The following is a 16,045-nucleotide window of genomic DNA, read 5'->3' as shown; positions in this document are numbered from 1 at the left end:
ATCGTGTCTGATTCCCACCACAAACTCTATTCCTTGTCCCTGGCAAAGTTGTCTGAGACTGTCCAGAACCTTGGGTTCTTACTCAACCTCGAGATAAACGTTGGGCGTGACATGAATGCCTACTTCCACATTCGTAACACCTGCTATCATTGTCCCTATCTCTGTTTATCTGCTGCTGAAACCCTCATCTGTACTTTTGTTACCTCTGGACTTGACTATTTCAATGCTCTCTTGGCTGGCCTCATACCTGCCGCTCTTATAAACCTCAGCTCATTTAAATCTCTGCTGCCCGTATCCTAACTCATACCAAATTCTACTCACCCATCACCTCTCTGCTTTCTGACCTGGTAATAGATCTAGCAACCACTCAACTTTAAAATCCTCACCTTTGTTTTCACACCCCTTTAGCTTCTTAACCTTCCTTATCTCTAACTTCCTCCAGCTCTGTAACCCTCCAAGACATATGGGTTCCAATTGAGTGATGAACTGTGCTGTTCTGATTGCAAACATATACATCTCATGTTATCTACACTTTTAAAATTTTAAATAGTTTAAGAACTGATGAAGGGTTAACTGGTGCGCTTCATTGCCATGATGGTCTATTTAAAGTACAAGACCTCAAAACATTGTCTACAAGTTAGCTTTATATAATATGTGTTTGAGCAGTTTTCTTGTTAATGTATGCAACTGTTAAATTACTATTTTAATTTACTTCGGGGATATTCATAGTAACACAAGTACTGGAGAAGTAAAAAGAACAATTTATGCAACACAGCAACCTTCAAGTGAGTTGTCAGTGACATAAATCAGATGTAAATCCTTGAAGCATAAGGCTGTATTTGGCTCCTTGTGTCCTTTATGGCACTGAAGAAAATCTGCAGTCATTTAGCGGAAACCATCAGAATCGCTAAAACTGGCACAGGAGTGGCATACTTTAAGTTTTGGTTTTGTGTTGAAGTATCCAGGATGGCTTCTGGAAGTTGAAGTCAACGCCCACCCCAAACATGGCCATCATCATATAGGGAATAGATCCAGGGATAGGGGTGCTGAACATCATCCTAGGTCTTCAGTGGGACAAGATACATTGGGTCAAACTAGGCATTTCTCACTGCCCGGGTTAGAAGAAAACTCATTTATAAATAAATTTGGTCAGCGGCTCCCCATACGGAGAAGTCAACAGGACGAGGCTATTCAGCCAAAACTTCTGGCGTTGAAAGAAATGTGTGCCCCACACCTGCCCATAATGGCAATGGCATCTGCCCTTGCCAATCAAATCAGGAAATATCGCCTGACCCTGGAAAGTTCACCAGCATTAGCAGCAGAGGTACTTGCCAGGTGCATCTCACCAGGATGCACCCAGCAAATTTACATGTATGTCACAAACAGAAGACTAACAAATAAGCAACATGAAGGAGTGCTGGTTATGAGAATTAATTAAACAAAATACTATGCATCTCAAAAGATTGGCGAAATCCTGAAAGGCCAACAGTAGCATTTGTTTTTCTTGATAATTGGAAGGATTAAAGGAGGTTCATTCCATTTAGATTGGTGTATGTTTTCGAGATAGCTGCATTAACTCCACACTCTGTCCTCAAGCTCTGATGACTTATTTAGTGCTGTTGAAAGAATAGCTGTCTCCTGTTTCTCTCTAAGCATGTAGCTCTCTGCAATTGAGGGGACATCTGAGAGCTAGACCTTTGAATAATTCTATTCTCAAAATGTAAATTTTTCGGCACTTCTTCCATTGTAATTTCTAAATTGACTTTATTGTGCAGCTTTAAAATGTTTTAATCTCTTTCATGTAACATTCTTTAGAGACTGAGGTCTACACTTTGAAAAGAGCAACTTAAAAGGTGCAAACATCTTCATTCAAATTAGATTTTCTAAGAAATTTCTAGTCAAAGTTTTTCTAGCCAAAGTTTACCAACTTTTTTTTTATTTTGGGGCATGTTACCATTTTCCTCATCATGTAGTCACATCTCAGCAAGCAATTATGCATAATGGTGTGACTCAGGTTTCATTTTATCTTTGTAAGCTAATTCGACTACCTTTATCATGAAGATCATTAGGTTTTTAGTCTTCTTTCTGCAAATGAAGTCAATCAATATTTTTTCAAGCTTTGCTTTCTGTCTGTGAGTTTGTGTCCTTTACTTACTGTAGTAGGGCAAGAACCTGAAGTACTGACTTAGACAAACATACAATGATGCTATTGCATCAAAATGCTCGGAGATTGACTGTGAAGTGAATCTAAATATGTGAGTTACAATTTGAAAATCCTTGTGCTCTAGCAAATCCAACCTTGACCTGTCCTGATTTGAAGTTTTTCTACTTGGAAAATCCCACACAGTTCATGCTTGTGCTAGCAGATAAATGGTGTCAGCGGATTGCACCATCTCAGCAGGAAAAGAAAAGGGCATAGTAGCTCCATTGGAGCACATGGCCTACACTGACTAAACATCCTAGCTCAGTAAGGAAGTTCATGGGAGACAAGAGTGGTACTACCCCATGATTGCCCGCACAGATAAAGTTGCATGGTTGTTAGATCTATTGCCAGGTCAGAAAGCAGAGGGGTGATGGGTGAGTAGAATTTGGTATGAGTTAGGATACAGGCAGCAGAGTTGTAAATGAGCTGAGGTTTATAAGAGCGGCAGGTATGAGGCCAGCCAAGAGAGCATTGAAACAGTCAAGCCCAGAGGTAACAAAAGTACAGATGAGGGTTTCAGCAGCAGATAAACTTAGATAGGGACAATGATAGCAGGTGTTACGGATGTGGAAGTAGGCATTTATGTCAGACCCGACGTTTATCTCGAGGTTGAGTAAGAACCCAAGGTTCTGGACAGTCTCAGACAACTTTGCCAGGGATAAATTCACCCTGGCCATGGGCCTAAAGGATCAAGAGGTGGGGAGGTGCTTTCCCACAAAATAAAGCAAAGGAAATTATTTTGATGAATCAACACGACCCTTCATTGTGCATCTCATGGCAGCTGTTTACTGGCAGGGACCTTGGTGCAGAACTACTTGCCCGCTCAAATGAGGGGTTATAAGTGGAATACAAACAATTAAACAATATAACTTACAAAAATGGGGGATGGAAGAAGAAAATCAGGATAAATTCAAAACTTCATGCATTACCGACCATGTTGCACTCAATCTATTCTTATTTCTAAACCATGCCACCTAATCAAATGTCAGCTGCAATTAATATCCAAATTTCATATGGCAAATATCTGATCATTTCAAGGAGGTCTAATGCAAGGCTGAACTCCAAACTAACTGCCGCATGACTTGCCCTCAATGATCACCACTAACAGTGGAGGTCAGCTGCTGACATGTTGAGTTTAGTCAGTGGATTACAACCCAGTCTAAGCTAGTCTTTCCCGCTTGACTTAAAGTATTTGTTTATGTACACTTGAGATAACATAATGCCTATCAAAATACAATAATCTTGAGTTCCATTTACATTCTGGGAAAAATGAAAGTGCCATCATGTCTCACATATTAATCGTTGGCTACTGACAAGTTTCACTTCCTTAATCAGGTAAAAGCTTTTCACAGCTTCGATCTCACTTTGTCACAGATGCAATTACATTAATAATTTGCTGCAGTTTAGATGTGTCTCTATCCAGACACTCTGATAAGATAGGAAGCTTCTGGCAGAGTTGACATATCTCTTCCCAAATTTCTTACATCAATGCTGAACTGGAAAAACAGCCTTTAACCCTGTAGTCTTTAAATAAATAAGGTATCCTTTATCAAGTACATTTTTTTAACTCTTCCACTTGAACCAGTTTTCTCAGTTTCATTAATGTCAGCTAGAATATACATACATATATACACAAACACACAAAAACATCAAAATTAAAATTATTCCCAATAGAAAATGTAAAAAAAAAAATGACTTCAAGTACTTAAAATCGAACTTCTCACTATAATATTCTTAAATATGCAGCAGCCTCTAATGTCTGGCTTTCTGATTAAAGTGTATAAACCAGTGACTTTCCAGTTAAATATATTCTTCATTATAATGTGCTTTCCATAGGGTGTTCATGAGTTGCATTAACAAGTTAATGCAACTTAATTTTTATAATTTTATGAAACACTGAAAAGATTATATAAGGAAAATACTACAACTTTAATTCACAAGACCAACCAACAAATCATTTACAGGAACTATAAAAGTGGAACATTCTTACCTTCGATCTGCGATGGTCTCTCTCATGTCTAGCTGCAAGTTCACCCTGTATAGTCTTTTACCTGATACTATGGCAGAATTTACACAACGTATGCAACCCAACACCTGCTAAGTGATCAGTTCTTGAAGTGACTAATTCGAAATTTACAAAGTACCTGCAGTCAGAAGTCTCGGTTTCCTCAATAGTTGGTAGCCTGCTAAACGTACAGAAAGCCCTGAACATCCACACACTATCCACTCAGCACAGTACACAGAAGAACCACTGCCCAACTACACTAATCAGTTACTTAGCTTCAGCTGTTGACAGTAATTTCTTCAAGAGGTTACCATGTGTGTCATTTAGACAGCTAGAATCTTCCTGTAACACTCTATGTTTCTACCTGGATATTCTGACCATTAAAGTGGATTACAAGATTTACGAGATTCATTGCTACCAGAAGTCGCCCTGCAGCAAGGAGGAGGAGGGGAAAATTTGTTGCCAAAGCAATCAACTGCACCTGCTCAAGTCCCTGTGCACTTTCTAAAAGCAACAGTACTAGCAACCCAGCACAATTATGCTGAGGAAATTGTGGATACTGCAGATTTTTTTGAGACTTTTTTTTTTACTCACTTGTGTTATGTTTTAAATGGTACTGATTCCCTTAAAGATCCATTTCTAGTAAAAATTCATAAAAAGAAATGTATAACAAGATACATAACATTATGATTAAAATTATTGCTAATAAGACCCTGTCCTTAATTTCAATTGTTCAAGCACAGAGTTAATGTTAAGTATCAGGACCACCCTTTAAGAGAACTTGGTATATTTTCTGTACTACAAACTGAGACAATACCATAATGTTTGCATACAGTGAAATTAATACTTTATGAAAAAGTTGTGCACAATTTTCTCTTTCAACTCACTAACCTTGATACTGAATTACTGCACACTATCATTCCGAACAATATTAATTCTGAGGTTAAAAAATAAATACAGCTCAAAAATCATTCAGTAGTCAAGATTAAACATTTTAATGATAATTAAATAAAGACTATTAGAATCCCTAATAAGCTCAATACAGATTTTAAAACTTACGATTTTCAATTCCTAAGGTGCCCTTGGAGTATAACCTCTCTTCTTTAAAAACTACTTTCTTCTAATTGTGTCAACAGTATTCCAACTTTTCAATTTATACCAACGCAGATTTCATATATCAAATAAGGGTTTTAATTTCTAGGCATGGGGAATTTCCAAACAGACTGTGCTGTCTTCTGCAATTATATGAGAAGTGATTTACTCACCCAATGCTGCTTAGAGCTTGTTCAAAGAGCTCATTTTGAAGAAGAATGTCATGTTGGTTTGAGAAAACACTATTTAAACTGGTTAAAACAGAGCTGCAGAACTGACGCAGTGCTTCAAACTGCATTTTCATCTCTTACCCCCATATACTGTAAAGCCGTCTATCTCATATGTATCATCAAATGCCAAAATGCCAATCAAATGCTTGAGTCGTCCTGACCTGTGTAAAAACTACGATTTGATGAACACCAGTCAATAGTTAATTGTTCAGACGCCATCCGCTAATTCAGCCAGAGAAGCTAAGCACTTTAAACACCATTACTGACTGTAGCAATAATGCTTTGCAGCAGTGAGGGTTCCCCATTCCCAGCTGCAGTGTCGAGCAGTCACAGATTTCTAATATCTGAATGCTTATTAAACAAACACAGGCTAGATGCTTTCATCAGGAATTCAAGCATATCTGGCTTCCAACAATCAGGCCTCAAAAGTAATCAGACACAGGGAGGAGAAAAATGCTTTAACCCTTCAGTTGTGGGGAAGAAAAAGAACAGACTGTTTTGCACATGTCATATGATAAAATAATCAAATAAATATGTGAGTGCGATTGTATATGCATGTATGTAGGGGAGGGCGTTGCCTATTGTAAACCTATCATAGTAGCATTTTTACAGTAACTGATGCTTAAATAATTACTTAGTGAAAATAACAATAAAACAATGTAGGTATTTAATATTCTATTTCCTGTAAACCATATTTAAAAAAAACACACATTTAAAGATCTTTCTTCACATTGTTCTGTAATCTTCCACTACCTTATATTGTTCTACATTCATGATGGTCTGTTCACCTGACTGTCAGTCTACCATTGCTCATTTTTCACAACAAGGGAAAGAGAAAAAGTTCCTTACATGTCATATCCAAAAAGGAGGTGAAGCATTAAATTTCAAATATGCAGGAGTCTCTTGAGGGCTTTGGCCTATTCTGTGCATTCATGGCAAACTGTTTGTGGCCACACACACATCTATAATTCATCCCTGCTCAGCTACTGTTCCATAATGAATGTATTTGTTGATGAAATTATAGGTATACCACTAATATATACTGTTCAGCCAACATCTCAAGTGTTTCTTTTAGTATGCTACAAAATTGACAGCATGGTGGCACTAAACACTGAAGATATGGATTTATGATTGTGATATCCTCACAACAGTAGAGAATCAGTACAACAGCATTATCAAACAACTCCAATAAAGCAGTTTGCGGGCAGGATTGACCATAACCTGGCACAAGTGCCACTCTCATTTGGCACAGGCCTAATGTAAAAAGGGGAAGCTGAAAAAAGAGCAATTTGTTACTTCACAACAAAAACCACTGAAATTACCATTTATTTTCTAGACACAATAGAGGCTTTCATTTAAATACAAGTCAAAATAAGAAGGAACTATAATGAACCTATAATTATCTTACTATTATAATTATTATCACTATTATTTTGTCCAGCTATTGAAATACTGCTGCTTGATTGCTGGCGATGAACAGCAAAAGGTTTATATTTGCATATCACCTCATCACATGGAAACACTCAAACTGTCGCACACAATGCATTACTAAAGCAGCAACCATTCTTAAGTAGGCTGAATAACCAAACACCATTTTGATTGCAACCAGGTAAATTCTGGCGCATTTCAATGTTTGACAAAAGAGAAAAAAAAAACAAAGCTGTCCCTTTTATTATGGCAACTATGGCTCAGTGGGTAGCCCTTTCACTTCAAGTCAGAAGGTCATGGATTCAAGTTTCACTCTAGGACTCCAGCACAAAAATCAAAGTTGACACTCAAGTGCAGTACTGAGAGACTGCTGCACCGTCAGAGGTGTTATATTTCAAAGGAGAACCTGCCTGCACTTTCAGGTGGATGTAAAAGATTCCATGGCAGTATGGAGGAAGAGCAGAGGAATTATTTACAGTGCCTTGGCTAATATTTATCCGTCAGTAAAAAAAATTGCAAAAACAGATAATCTTGTTTGCGGGGAAGTTTGCCTTGTGCAAATTAGCTGCTGCGTTTCCTCCACTACAGCAGTGGCTACACTTCAGAAGTGCTTCATTGGCTGTAAAGTGCTTCAAGACATCCTGTGGTCGTGAAAAGTAATATAAAAATGTCTTTCTTTGGAGAACAAAAATTTCTATTCTCCAGTCACTATTTTCTAGTGGAAAGATGTGGAGAATTCATGATATCAAGTGGCCTTCTACAGATGGAATTATTTAGGGCTCATTTAGACCACATTTCTGCGATGTGCCTCAAACTGCTGCCCGGTCAAGCAGATCTGGGACATACCTGTCTCAACACATCCTCTCTCAGTGTTCTGGGATATTGCCTTTTTTTATTTATTCAGTTACAGCTGTGAAAGTGGAGGTGGACCAAGCTTCATTTTCCTGTGCAGTTCATTGATATAGGAATGTGAGGAGGACTACATACACCACAGCACAAACTTCTCCATCACCACTACCAATGACCAGTCAGCCGGGGATGCAGATTGGCCATAGCAACCAGATTTCGTGCTTTTCCTTTCATAGTGTTTTATCTAGTAAAGTGACCAGGAACAGATAATCCAGACTTAAATAAGGCAAGCGACTCCAAGTAAGAGATGTGCAGGATGCCATTTATCTTGTTTTGAGAGTCAAGTCTCTAGCACTTCATGTATTAAATTACGAATAATGCCTTCATTTTTCAAAAAAGGAACAAATTCAGGTAAAAGGGAAACAGCAGGTCAAAACATCAGATTTGATTCATATTCCTTGTGCTGCCTCCAGAATTATTATTTGGCTTACCTTCAAAAATGAAACAAAAACATACTAAACCCAAAATGACCATTTACTCTTTCTCTGGGGCATGGCATTGAAATTAGGTTTCTAGCAAAGATTTTTTTTTTCACGATGCAGACATATAATTGTAGTCCTCACACTGGTGCAGTATATTTCTGTTTAGAAGATTTCGGACCGCATCACCCTTTACTAACAAGAACGTAAGGCAGACAGGTTTCTTAATGACTAGAATAAAGCAATGTATGGCTGGTTCTCTTAGATATGTTGGTGTAAGTGATTATTACTAGCACTTCTTTAAGCTTCTAACCTGCACCAGCAGTGACATTCAAAACATATTATCAGGGTCTTTTCAGAGGGGAATTTTTATCTGCACCAAGAGGCATGTTTGTGAATCTTGATTTTTGTCTAGTGATACTGCACAAGAAAAGTGACAGGAATATCTCCAAGTTCATTTTTGGCTGTTTTGCCATTGTAATGACAAGGGGTAAAATATAAAAAAAAAAGCCTGATATACTACTTGCCTTGGTTCTAAGTTCATCCTTTGGCTACACCACATGACCAGACAGAAAATAACCTCTTTGAATACAAACTAAATTGCCACTTCAAAATAATTTTAATTATCTCTTGTGGTGAGAGTGATGGAAAAATACAAAATTTTGCCCCCGATGCAATTACCAATGGAAAACAACAGAAAATATGCTCCAGAATGTCTCATAGATGGAAGTTACTGCTCATTTTAATGTAAATATCATACCTCTCTGTGGTTATCTCACTGGCAGTCTGCATTGAATGCTGCTTCACCCCTGAACCATTTTTGATTGAATCTTGTCGCGTGAGCCCTTGAGGTCTGTTTTTGTCTGACGCTGGTGTAGAAATGTCCCCTGAGGGTAAAGGACCTTGGAATTGGGAATGCTCCTGTAGTTTTGCTTTCTTTTCCTGTGGCGCTTCTTCGTTTCTATGGGGCACCCCCACCGTGGCCTCAGTTGGGTCAGCCTCCTGCGGTGTGTTCGGGCCACTGCTGTAAAACCAGGCCCCTGATTTAGTGAGGATTTCCTGTTGTTTTCGGCACAAGTTACATACCCACATCACCTGAGACAAGAAAAGTAGGTTATCCTTGGTGCAGTAATTAAAGTCACTTTTAGAATGAGATTTTAAATCCCTTGATTAAAGAAACACAGTTCAAATACGTAAACATTTTGTCAATGTTACAAAATTTAAAAATTAAACCTGGTGTCATAGAAAAAAACATCTAGAACATAAATATCATAGCCACACATAATTATAAATGTAAAAGTCAAATGGAAGCAATGTAAATACACCAAAATAACATTTGTTTTAGATTTAAACAGCAGTAATACAATGATTTTCTTTCTCTCTGCTCCCTTCACTATGCTCCCATTTTCATAGCTTCTTCTTCAGTTAATGGGACTAGTCTAGAATAGTCTAGAAAATTGTAGAGCACCATCCATGATGGTCCATATTGATTGACCTATAGAGTAACCCAGTCAACACCTGGGAAACTCACCCGTTGTAAATAGTTAAGTTGGGATATCAGCTGAAGCTGGGATTTGTGCCCAAGTGCTCTCCATGTAAATCTAATATTATGCTGTCCAGTTAACTGCTATGCCTTATTTCTATCTGTCAAAAACATCATCAGCAGATGGTACATAGACCGTCTTAAGGGTCAAAAAAAAACATGTTCATACTCTTGGTGTTTTGCCATCAATATTTTATTCTGTGCCAATGTGAAGTGCAAGAAAAGGCCATTTACTTGGTAACAAGCCAAATATGCTTCCAAACTGAACCATCTGAAAAGACAGAAAAGCTGAGAGGGCATGTGTCCAATTTAAGGAAACAGGTTAATGATCCTGTAGTTAAGGTAAAAGAAGGCTATGGCACCCTGTTTGGAATAATGATTTTTAACATCCAGTTTCTGTAACCAACTTCTCAGAAATAATGGGGGGGGGGTGGGATTTCATGGAGCCTGCAAGAGCAGGAAATGTGGCATGCAGCGTGACTGAATTACACAGGAGCTGAAATTTTGATTTCCTGAGGGTGGGTTAAGATGTAGAGATTAAGTCAATGACATGATTGTGTTGTGTCAGGCCTCATGCCGTCCTGTGGTAGGTTCCCACTTGTAATACATTTGCATGGCATGAATTCTCATGAGAGTAAAACCATTTAAAATTACATCCTACCTTTAAGGTAAAGTCAGCAATGCACAACAATCTAGTAGCACCCAGTTCATGTTATTTAAAGGTGGCATGCACCAATTGACTTTGTGCCTGAGATCAGAGATTTTCCTTGTTGAACTCTGTGGCACAAGGGTGGGTGGTGGTGGTGGTGGTGGTGGTGGTGGTGGTGGTGGTGGGGGGTGGGGGGGGGGGGGGTGCAGGAGAATGGGAGCTTGCATAGAGGTTCAGGACTGGCAAGGGTGAGTCAGTGGTGGGGGATTGGGTTTGGAGTGGGGTCGAGGCATAGAGGAGTGGGAGAGGGAAGGGCCTGGCGTTCTGAGTGTGGTGGGAACAGTCAGTCAAGGCAAGAAAATAAGGGGCCTAAAGGACAGTGTCAGTACTGTCCACATGTGGATCCATCTCAGGGTGTTGGCTGGCAGAGTCCCTAGAGGGCTTTCAGTTCACCTACAGCATTTCAATTATCCCTACTGAGAGTGATCTTGGACAATATCCTTTACAATCCCAGAAGGAAAAATCAGTAAAAATGGGGAAATAAGAATACTGGTCCGAACTGGTCTTATATACCTTAAAATGGAACACCAGTAAAAATTGGGAACTAAGAGTCCTGGCCCAAATTATTTTTTCCTTCTGGGATGCATAGAAGGGAGGTCAACTGAGCCTACAAATTCAGCCATGTCCCACAGAGTGGCGAATACAACAAATGTAAAATTCAATGAAGAGAGAACGCAAAACACATCATTTCTTTCACAGTAAAGAAATGTCCCTAACTCCCCTGCAACCATCAGTATGTGACAAACCTGAGGCTTGCCAGTGCATTCAGCACTCTCCCTAAGCCTGTCTCAACAAATTATCATTTTGCACACATCAGTAAAGTGAAACCAATGTAATGTGGAGTATTTACAAGTGAAATTTAAATTTGAAAAACACCTGTGCCACCTTTGTATTCTCAATAAGTCTTATGTTAATAGCAATGGAGTGGTGCAGAAAAGTTGTGGCTGTGATGAAGAGCATCGCTGTTTGTGCAGGGGACTCTTTTATAGCCCACCTGCTGCTTTGGCAGCTGACAGTAGGTTTCATCACTCAAAACCTTCCTCTGTCCATGCAAACCTGGACACTTTAAATATTAATTGTAATCATATGGGAACCAGCATAAAGAGAGAAGTGGCACCCACTTCCTGTTCCGCCATTGGGAACAGTGCACCATGGTTAAAGTTCTGCCAAGTTTTGCTCCAATAAAAAGAAAACCTCAGCAAAGTCAACCACATTTTCCTTTCCCTCACAAATTTCTCAGGTACATTTTTCACCAAAGTGCCTCTCATCTATTGTACACAGATTTTTAAAAATCTTTCATGGGACGTGAGCATCACTGGCAAGGCCAGTATTTGTTGCTCATCCCTAACTGCCCTTGCAAAGAAGGTTATAAGCCACCTCCTTGAACAGTTACAGTCCATCGGGTATTGGAAAACTCAAAGCGCTGTTAAGAAGGGAGGTGCAGATTTTGAACCTGTAACAGTGAAGGAATGGCGATATAGTTCTAAGTCATGATGGTGTGTGATTCGGAGGGGAACTTGCAGGTAGCAGCATTCCCATGCGCCTACTGCTCTTGTCCTCCTAGTTGGTAGAAGTCATGGGTTTGGAAGGTGCTGTCAAAGAAGGCTTGGCAAGTTGCTGGAGTGCATCTTGTGGATGGTATACACTGCTGACACTGTGCACCATTGATAGAGGGAGTCAATGATTAAGATATTGGATGGGGTACTGATCAGTTGACTTAATTTGTCCTGCACAATGTCGAGTTTGAGTGTTTTTGGAGCTGCACTCATCCAGGCAAGTGGCGAGTATTCCATCACGCTCCTGACTTGTGCCTTGTAGATGGTGGACAGGCTTTGAAGAGTCAAGAGGTGAGTTACTCGATGCAGAATTCACAATTTTGACCTGCTTTTGTTGCCACAGTATTATATGGCAGCTCCAGTTGCATTTCTGATCAATGGTAACTTCCAGGATGTTGATGGTGGGAGATTCAGCAATGGTAATGCCATTGAATGTCAAAGGAAAATGATTAGATTTTCTCTTGTTGGAGGTGATCATTGCCTGGCACTTGTGTGGCATAAATGTTAGTTGTCACAAGTCAACCCAAGCCTGAATTTTGTCCAGTTCTTGCTGCAAATGGACATGGGCTCTTCAGTATCTGAGAAGTCACATCACAAATGGTGCTGTGTAATCATCAGCAAACATCCCCACTTCCATAATAATATAAAAATAAAAACAAAAAAACTGCGGATGCTGGAAATCCAAAACAAAAACAGAATTACCTGGAAAAACTCAGCAGGTCTGGCAGCATCGGCGGAGAAGAAAAGAGTTGACGTTTCGAGTCCTCATGACCCTTCGACAGAACTTGAGTTCGAGTCCAGGAAAGAGCTGAAATATAAGCTGGTTTAAGGTGTGTGTGTGGGGGGCGGAGAGATAGAGAGACAGAGAGGTGGAGGGGGTTGGTGTGGTTGTAGCGACAAACAAGCAGTGATAGAAGCAGATCATCAAAAGATGTAAGAATGGATGGTAGGGCACTCAAGGTATAGCTCTAGTGGGTTTTTTTTTTATTTTATATAATGGAAATAGGTGGGAAAAGGAAAATCTTTATAATTTATTGGGAAAAAAAAAGAAGGGGGAAACAGAAAGGGGGTGGGGATGGGGGAGGGGACTCACGACCTAAAGTTGTTGAATTCAATATTCAGTCCGGAAGGCTGTAAAGTCCCTAGTCGGAAGATGAGCTGTTGTTCCTCCAGTTTGCGTTGGGCTTCACTGGAACAATGCAGCAAGCCAAGGACAGACATGTGGGCAAGAGAGCAGGGTGGAGTGTTAAAATGGCAAGCGACAGGGAGGTTTGGGTCATTCTTGCGGACAGACCGCAGGTGTTCTGCAAAGCGGTCGCCCAGTTTACGTTTGGTCTCTCCAATGTAGAGGAGACCACATTGGGAGCAACGAATGCAGTAGACTAAGTTGGGGGAAATGCAAGTGAAATGCTGCTTCACTTGAAAGGAGTGTTTGGGTCCTTGGACGGTGAGGAGAGAGGAAGTGAAGGGGCAGGTGTTGCATCTTTTGCGTGGGCAAGGGGTTGTGCCATAGGAGGGGGTTGAGGAGTAGGGGGTGATGGAGGAGTGGACCAGGGTGTCCCGGAGGGAGCGATCCCTACGGAATGCCGATAAGGGGGGTGAAGGGAAGATGTGTTTGGTAGTGGCATCATGCTGGAGTTGGCGGAAATGGCGGAGGATGATCCTTTGAATGCGGAGGCTGGTGGGGTGATAAGTGAGGACAAGGGGGACCCTATCATTCCAACTGTATGATGGAGGGAAAGTCATTGATGAAACAGTTGAAGATGGTTAGGCCTAGGACACTAACCTGACAAACTCCTGCAGCAATATCCTGGGGTTGAGATGATTAGCCTCTAAAAAAACATCTTTTTTTGTGTTAGGTATGCGGAGAGTTTTCACCGGTTCCCATTGACTTCAATTTTGCTAGGGTTACTTGATGCCACACTCTGTCAAATGCTGCCTTGATATCAAGGGCAGTCACTCTCATCTCCCCTCTTGCATTCAGCTCTTTTGCCCATGTTTAGGCCAACGCTGTAATGAGCCGAGTGGACCTGGCGGAACTCAAACTAAGCATTTGTGAGTAGATTATTGTTATGCAAATGATCATCCACTTGCAACTTCTGGCTGAAGATTGAAGCAAATGCTTCAGCCTTATATTTTGCAATGATGTGCTGGGCTCCCCCATTTTTTTCTTGTTTTTGTTTTTATTCACTCATGGGTTGTGGGCTTTGCTGGCTGGGCCAGCATTTATTGCCCATCCCTAGTTGCTCTTGAGAAGGTGGTGGTGAGCTGCCTTCTTGAACAGCTGCAGTCTATGTGGTGTAGGTACCCCAACAGTGCTGCTAGAAAGGGAGTCCCAAGATTTTGACTCAGCAACAGTGAAGGAACGGTGATACGTTTCCAAGTCGGGATGGTAAGTGACTTAGAGGAGAACTTCCAGGTGGTGGTGTTCCCATCTGTCTGCTGCCCTTGTCCTCCTAGATGGTAGTGGTCATGAGTTTGGAAAGTCCTGTGAAGGAGCCTTGGGTGAATTCCTGCAGTACGCGTTGTAGATGGTACACACTGCTGCTATTGTGCATCGGAGGTGAAGGGAGTGAATGTTTGTGGATCTGGTGCCAATCAAGTGGACTGCTTTGTACTGGATGGTGTCAAGTTCCTTGAGTGTCATGGGAGCTGCATTCATCCAGGTAAGTGGGGAGTATTCCATCACACTCCTGATTTGTGCCTTGTAGATGGTGGACATGTTTGGGGAGTCAGGAGGTGAGTTACCTGTCGCATGATTCCTAACCTCTGAGCTGATCTTGTAGCCACAGTACTTAAATGGCTAATCCAGTTCAGTTCCTGATCAATGGTAACACCCCAGGATGTTAATAATGGGGGATTCAGTGTTGGTAATGCCAATGAACATCAAGGGGCAATGGTTGGATTCTCTCTTGTTGGAGATGGTCATTGCCTGACACTTGTGTGGCACGAATGTTACTTGCCACTTGTAGGCCCAACCTGGATATTGTCCAGGTCTTGCTGAATTTGGACATGGACTGCTTCAGTATCTGAGGAGTCGCCAATGGTGCTGAACATTGTGCAATCATCAGCAAACATCCCCACTTCTGACCTTATGATGGAAGGAAGGTCATTGATGAAGCAGCTGAAGATGGTTGGGGCAAAGGACACAACCCTGAGGAACCCCGGAAGTGATGGCCTGGAGCTGAGATGACTGACATCCAACAACCACAACCATCTTCTTTTCTGCTAGGTTTGGCTCCAACCAGTAGAGAGTTTCCCCCCTGATTCCCATTGACTCCAGTTTTGCCAGGACTCCTTGAAGCCACACTCGGTAAAATGTTGACTTGATATCTCACCTCACCTCAGGAGTTCAGCTCTTCTATTCATGTTTGAACCAAGGCTGTAATGAGGTCAGGATCTGAGTGGCCCTGGCGGAAACCCAAATTGGGCATCAGTGAGCGAGTTATTGCTAACCAAGTGCCGCTTGATAGCACTGTTGATGACCCCTCTATTACTTTACTGATGATCGAGAGTAGACTCATGGGGCGGTAATTGGCCAAGTTAGATTTGTCCTGCTTTTCATGTACAGGACATAACTGAGCAATTTTCCACACAGCCATGTAGATGCTAGTGTTGTAGATGTTCAGGAACAGCTTGGCTAAGGGCATGGCAAGTTCTGGAGCACAAGTCCATCAGTGAGGATGGGGATATTTGTGGAGCCTCCTCCTCCAGTGAGTTGTTTAATTGTCCACCACCATTCATGACTGGATGTGGCAGGGCTGCAGAGCTTAGATCTGATCCTTTGGTTGTGGGATCGCTAAGCCCTATCTATCACTTGCCTCTTATGCTGTTTGGCATGCAACTTGTCCTGTGTTACAGCTTCACCAGGTTGACACTTCATTTTTAGGTATGCCTGGTGTTGCTCCTGGCATGCCCTCCTGCACTCTTAATTGAACCAGGGTTGATCTC

The 16,045-nt window shown here is 41.0% G+C and overlaps 1 protein-coding gene across 1 annotated transcript in view; it reads right to left on the bottom strand.

Annotated features, from left to right (window-relative positions):
- Window positions 1-16,045, bottom strand: part of rims2a (regulating synaptic membrane exocytosis 2a) — a 1,407,304-nt gene that overhangs the window by 904,289 nt on the left and 486,970 nt on the right. Inside the window, 1 exon segment of the mRNA XM_041189340.1 lies at window positions 9,094-9,381. Coding sequence (XP_041045274.1) covers window positions 9,094-9,381 — 288 coding nt within the window.

This window comes from Carcharodon carcharias, chromosome 6, assembly GCF_017639515.1.
Source record: "Carcharodon carcharias isolate sCarCar2 chromosome 6, sCarCar2.pri, whole genome shotgun sequence".
NCBI lineage: Eukaryota > Metazoa > Chordata > Chondrichthyes > Lamniformes > Lamnidae > Carcharodon > Carcharodon carcharias.
The sequence above is the reverse complement of the archived record's forward strand: the minus strand, read 5'-3'. Positions and strand labels throughout refer to the sequence as shown.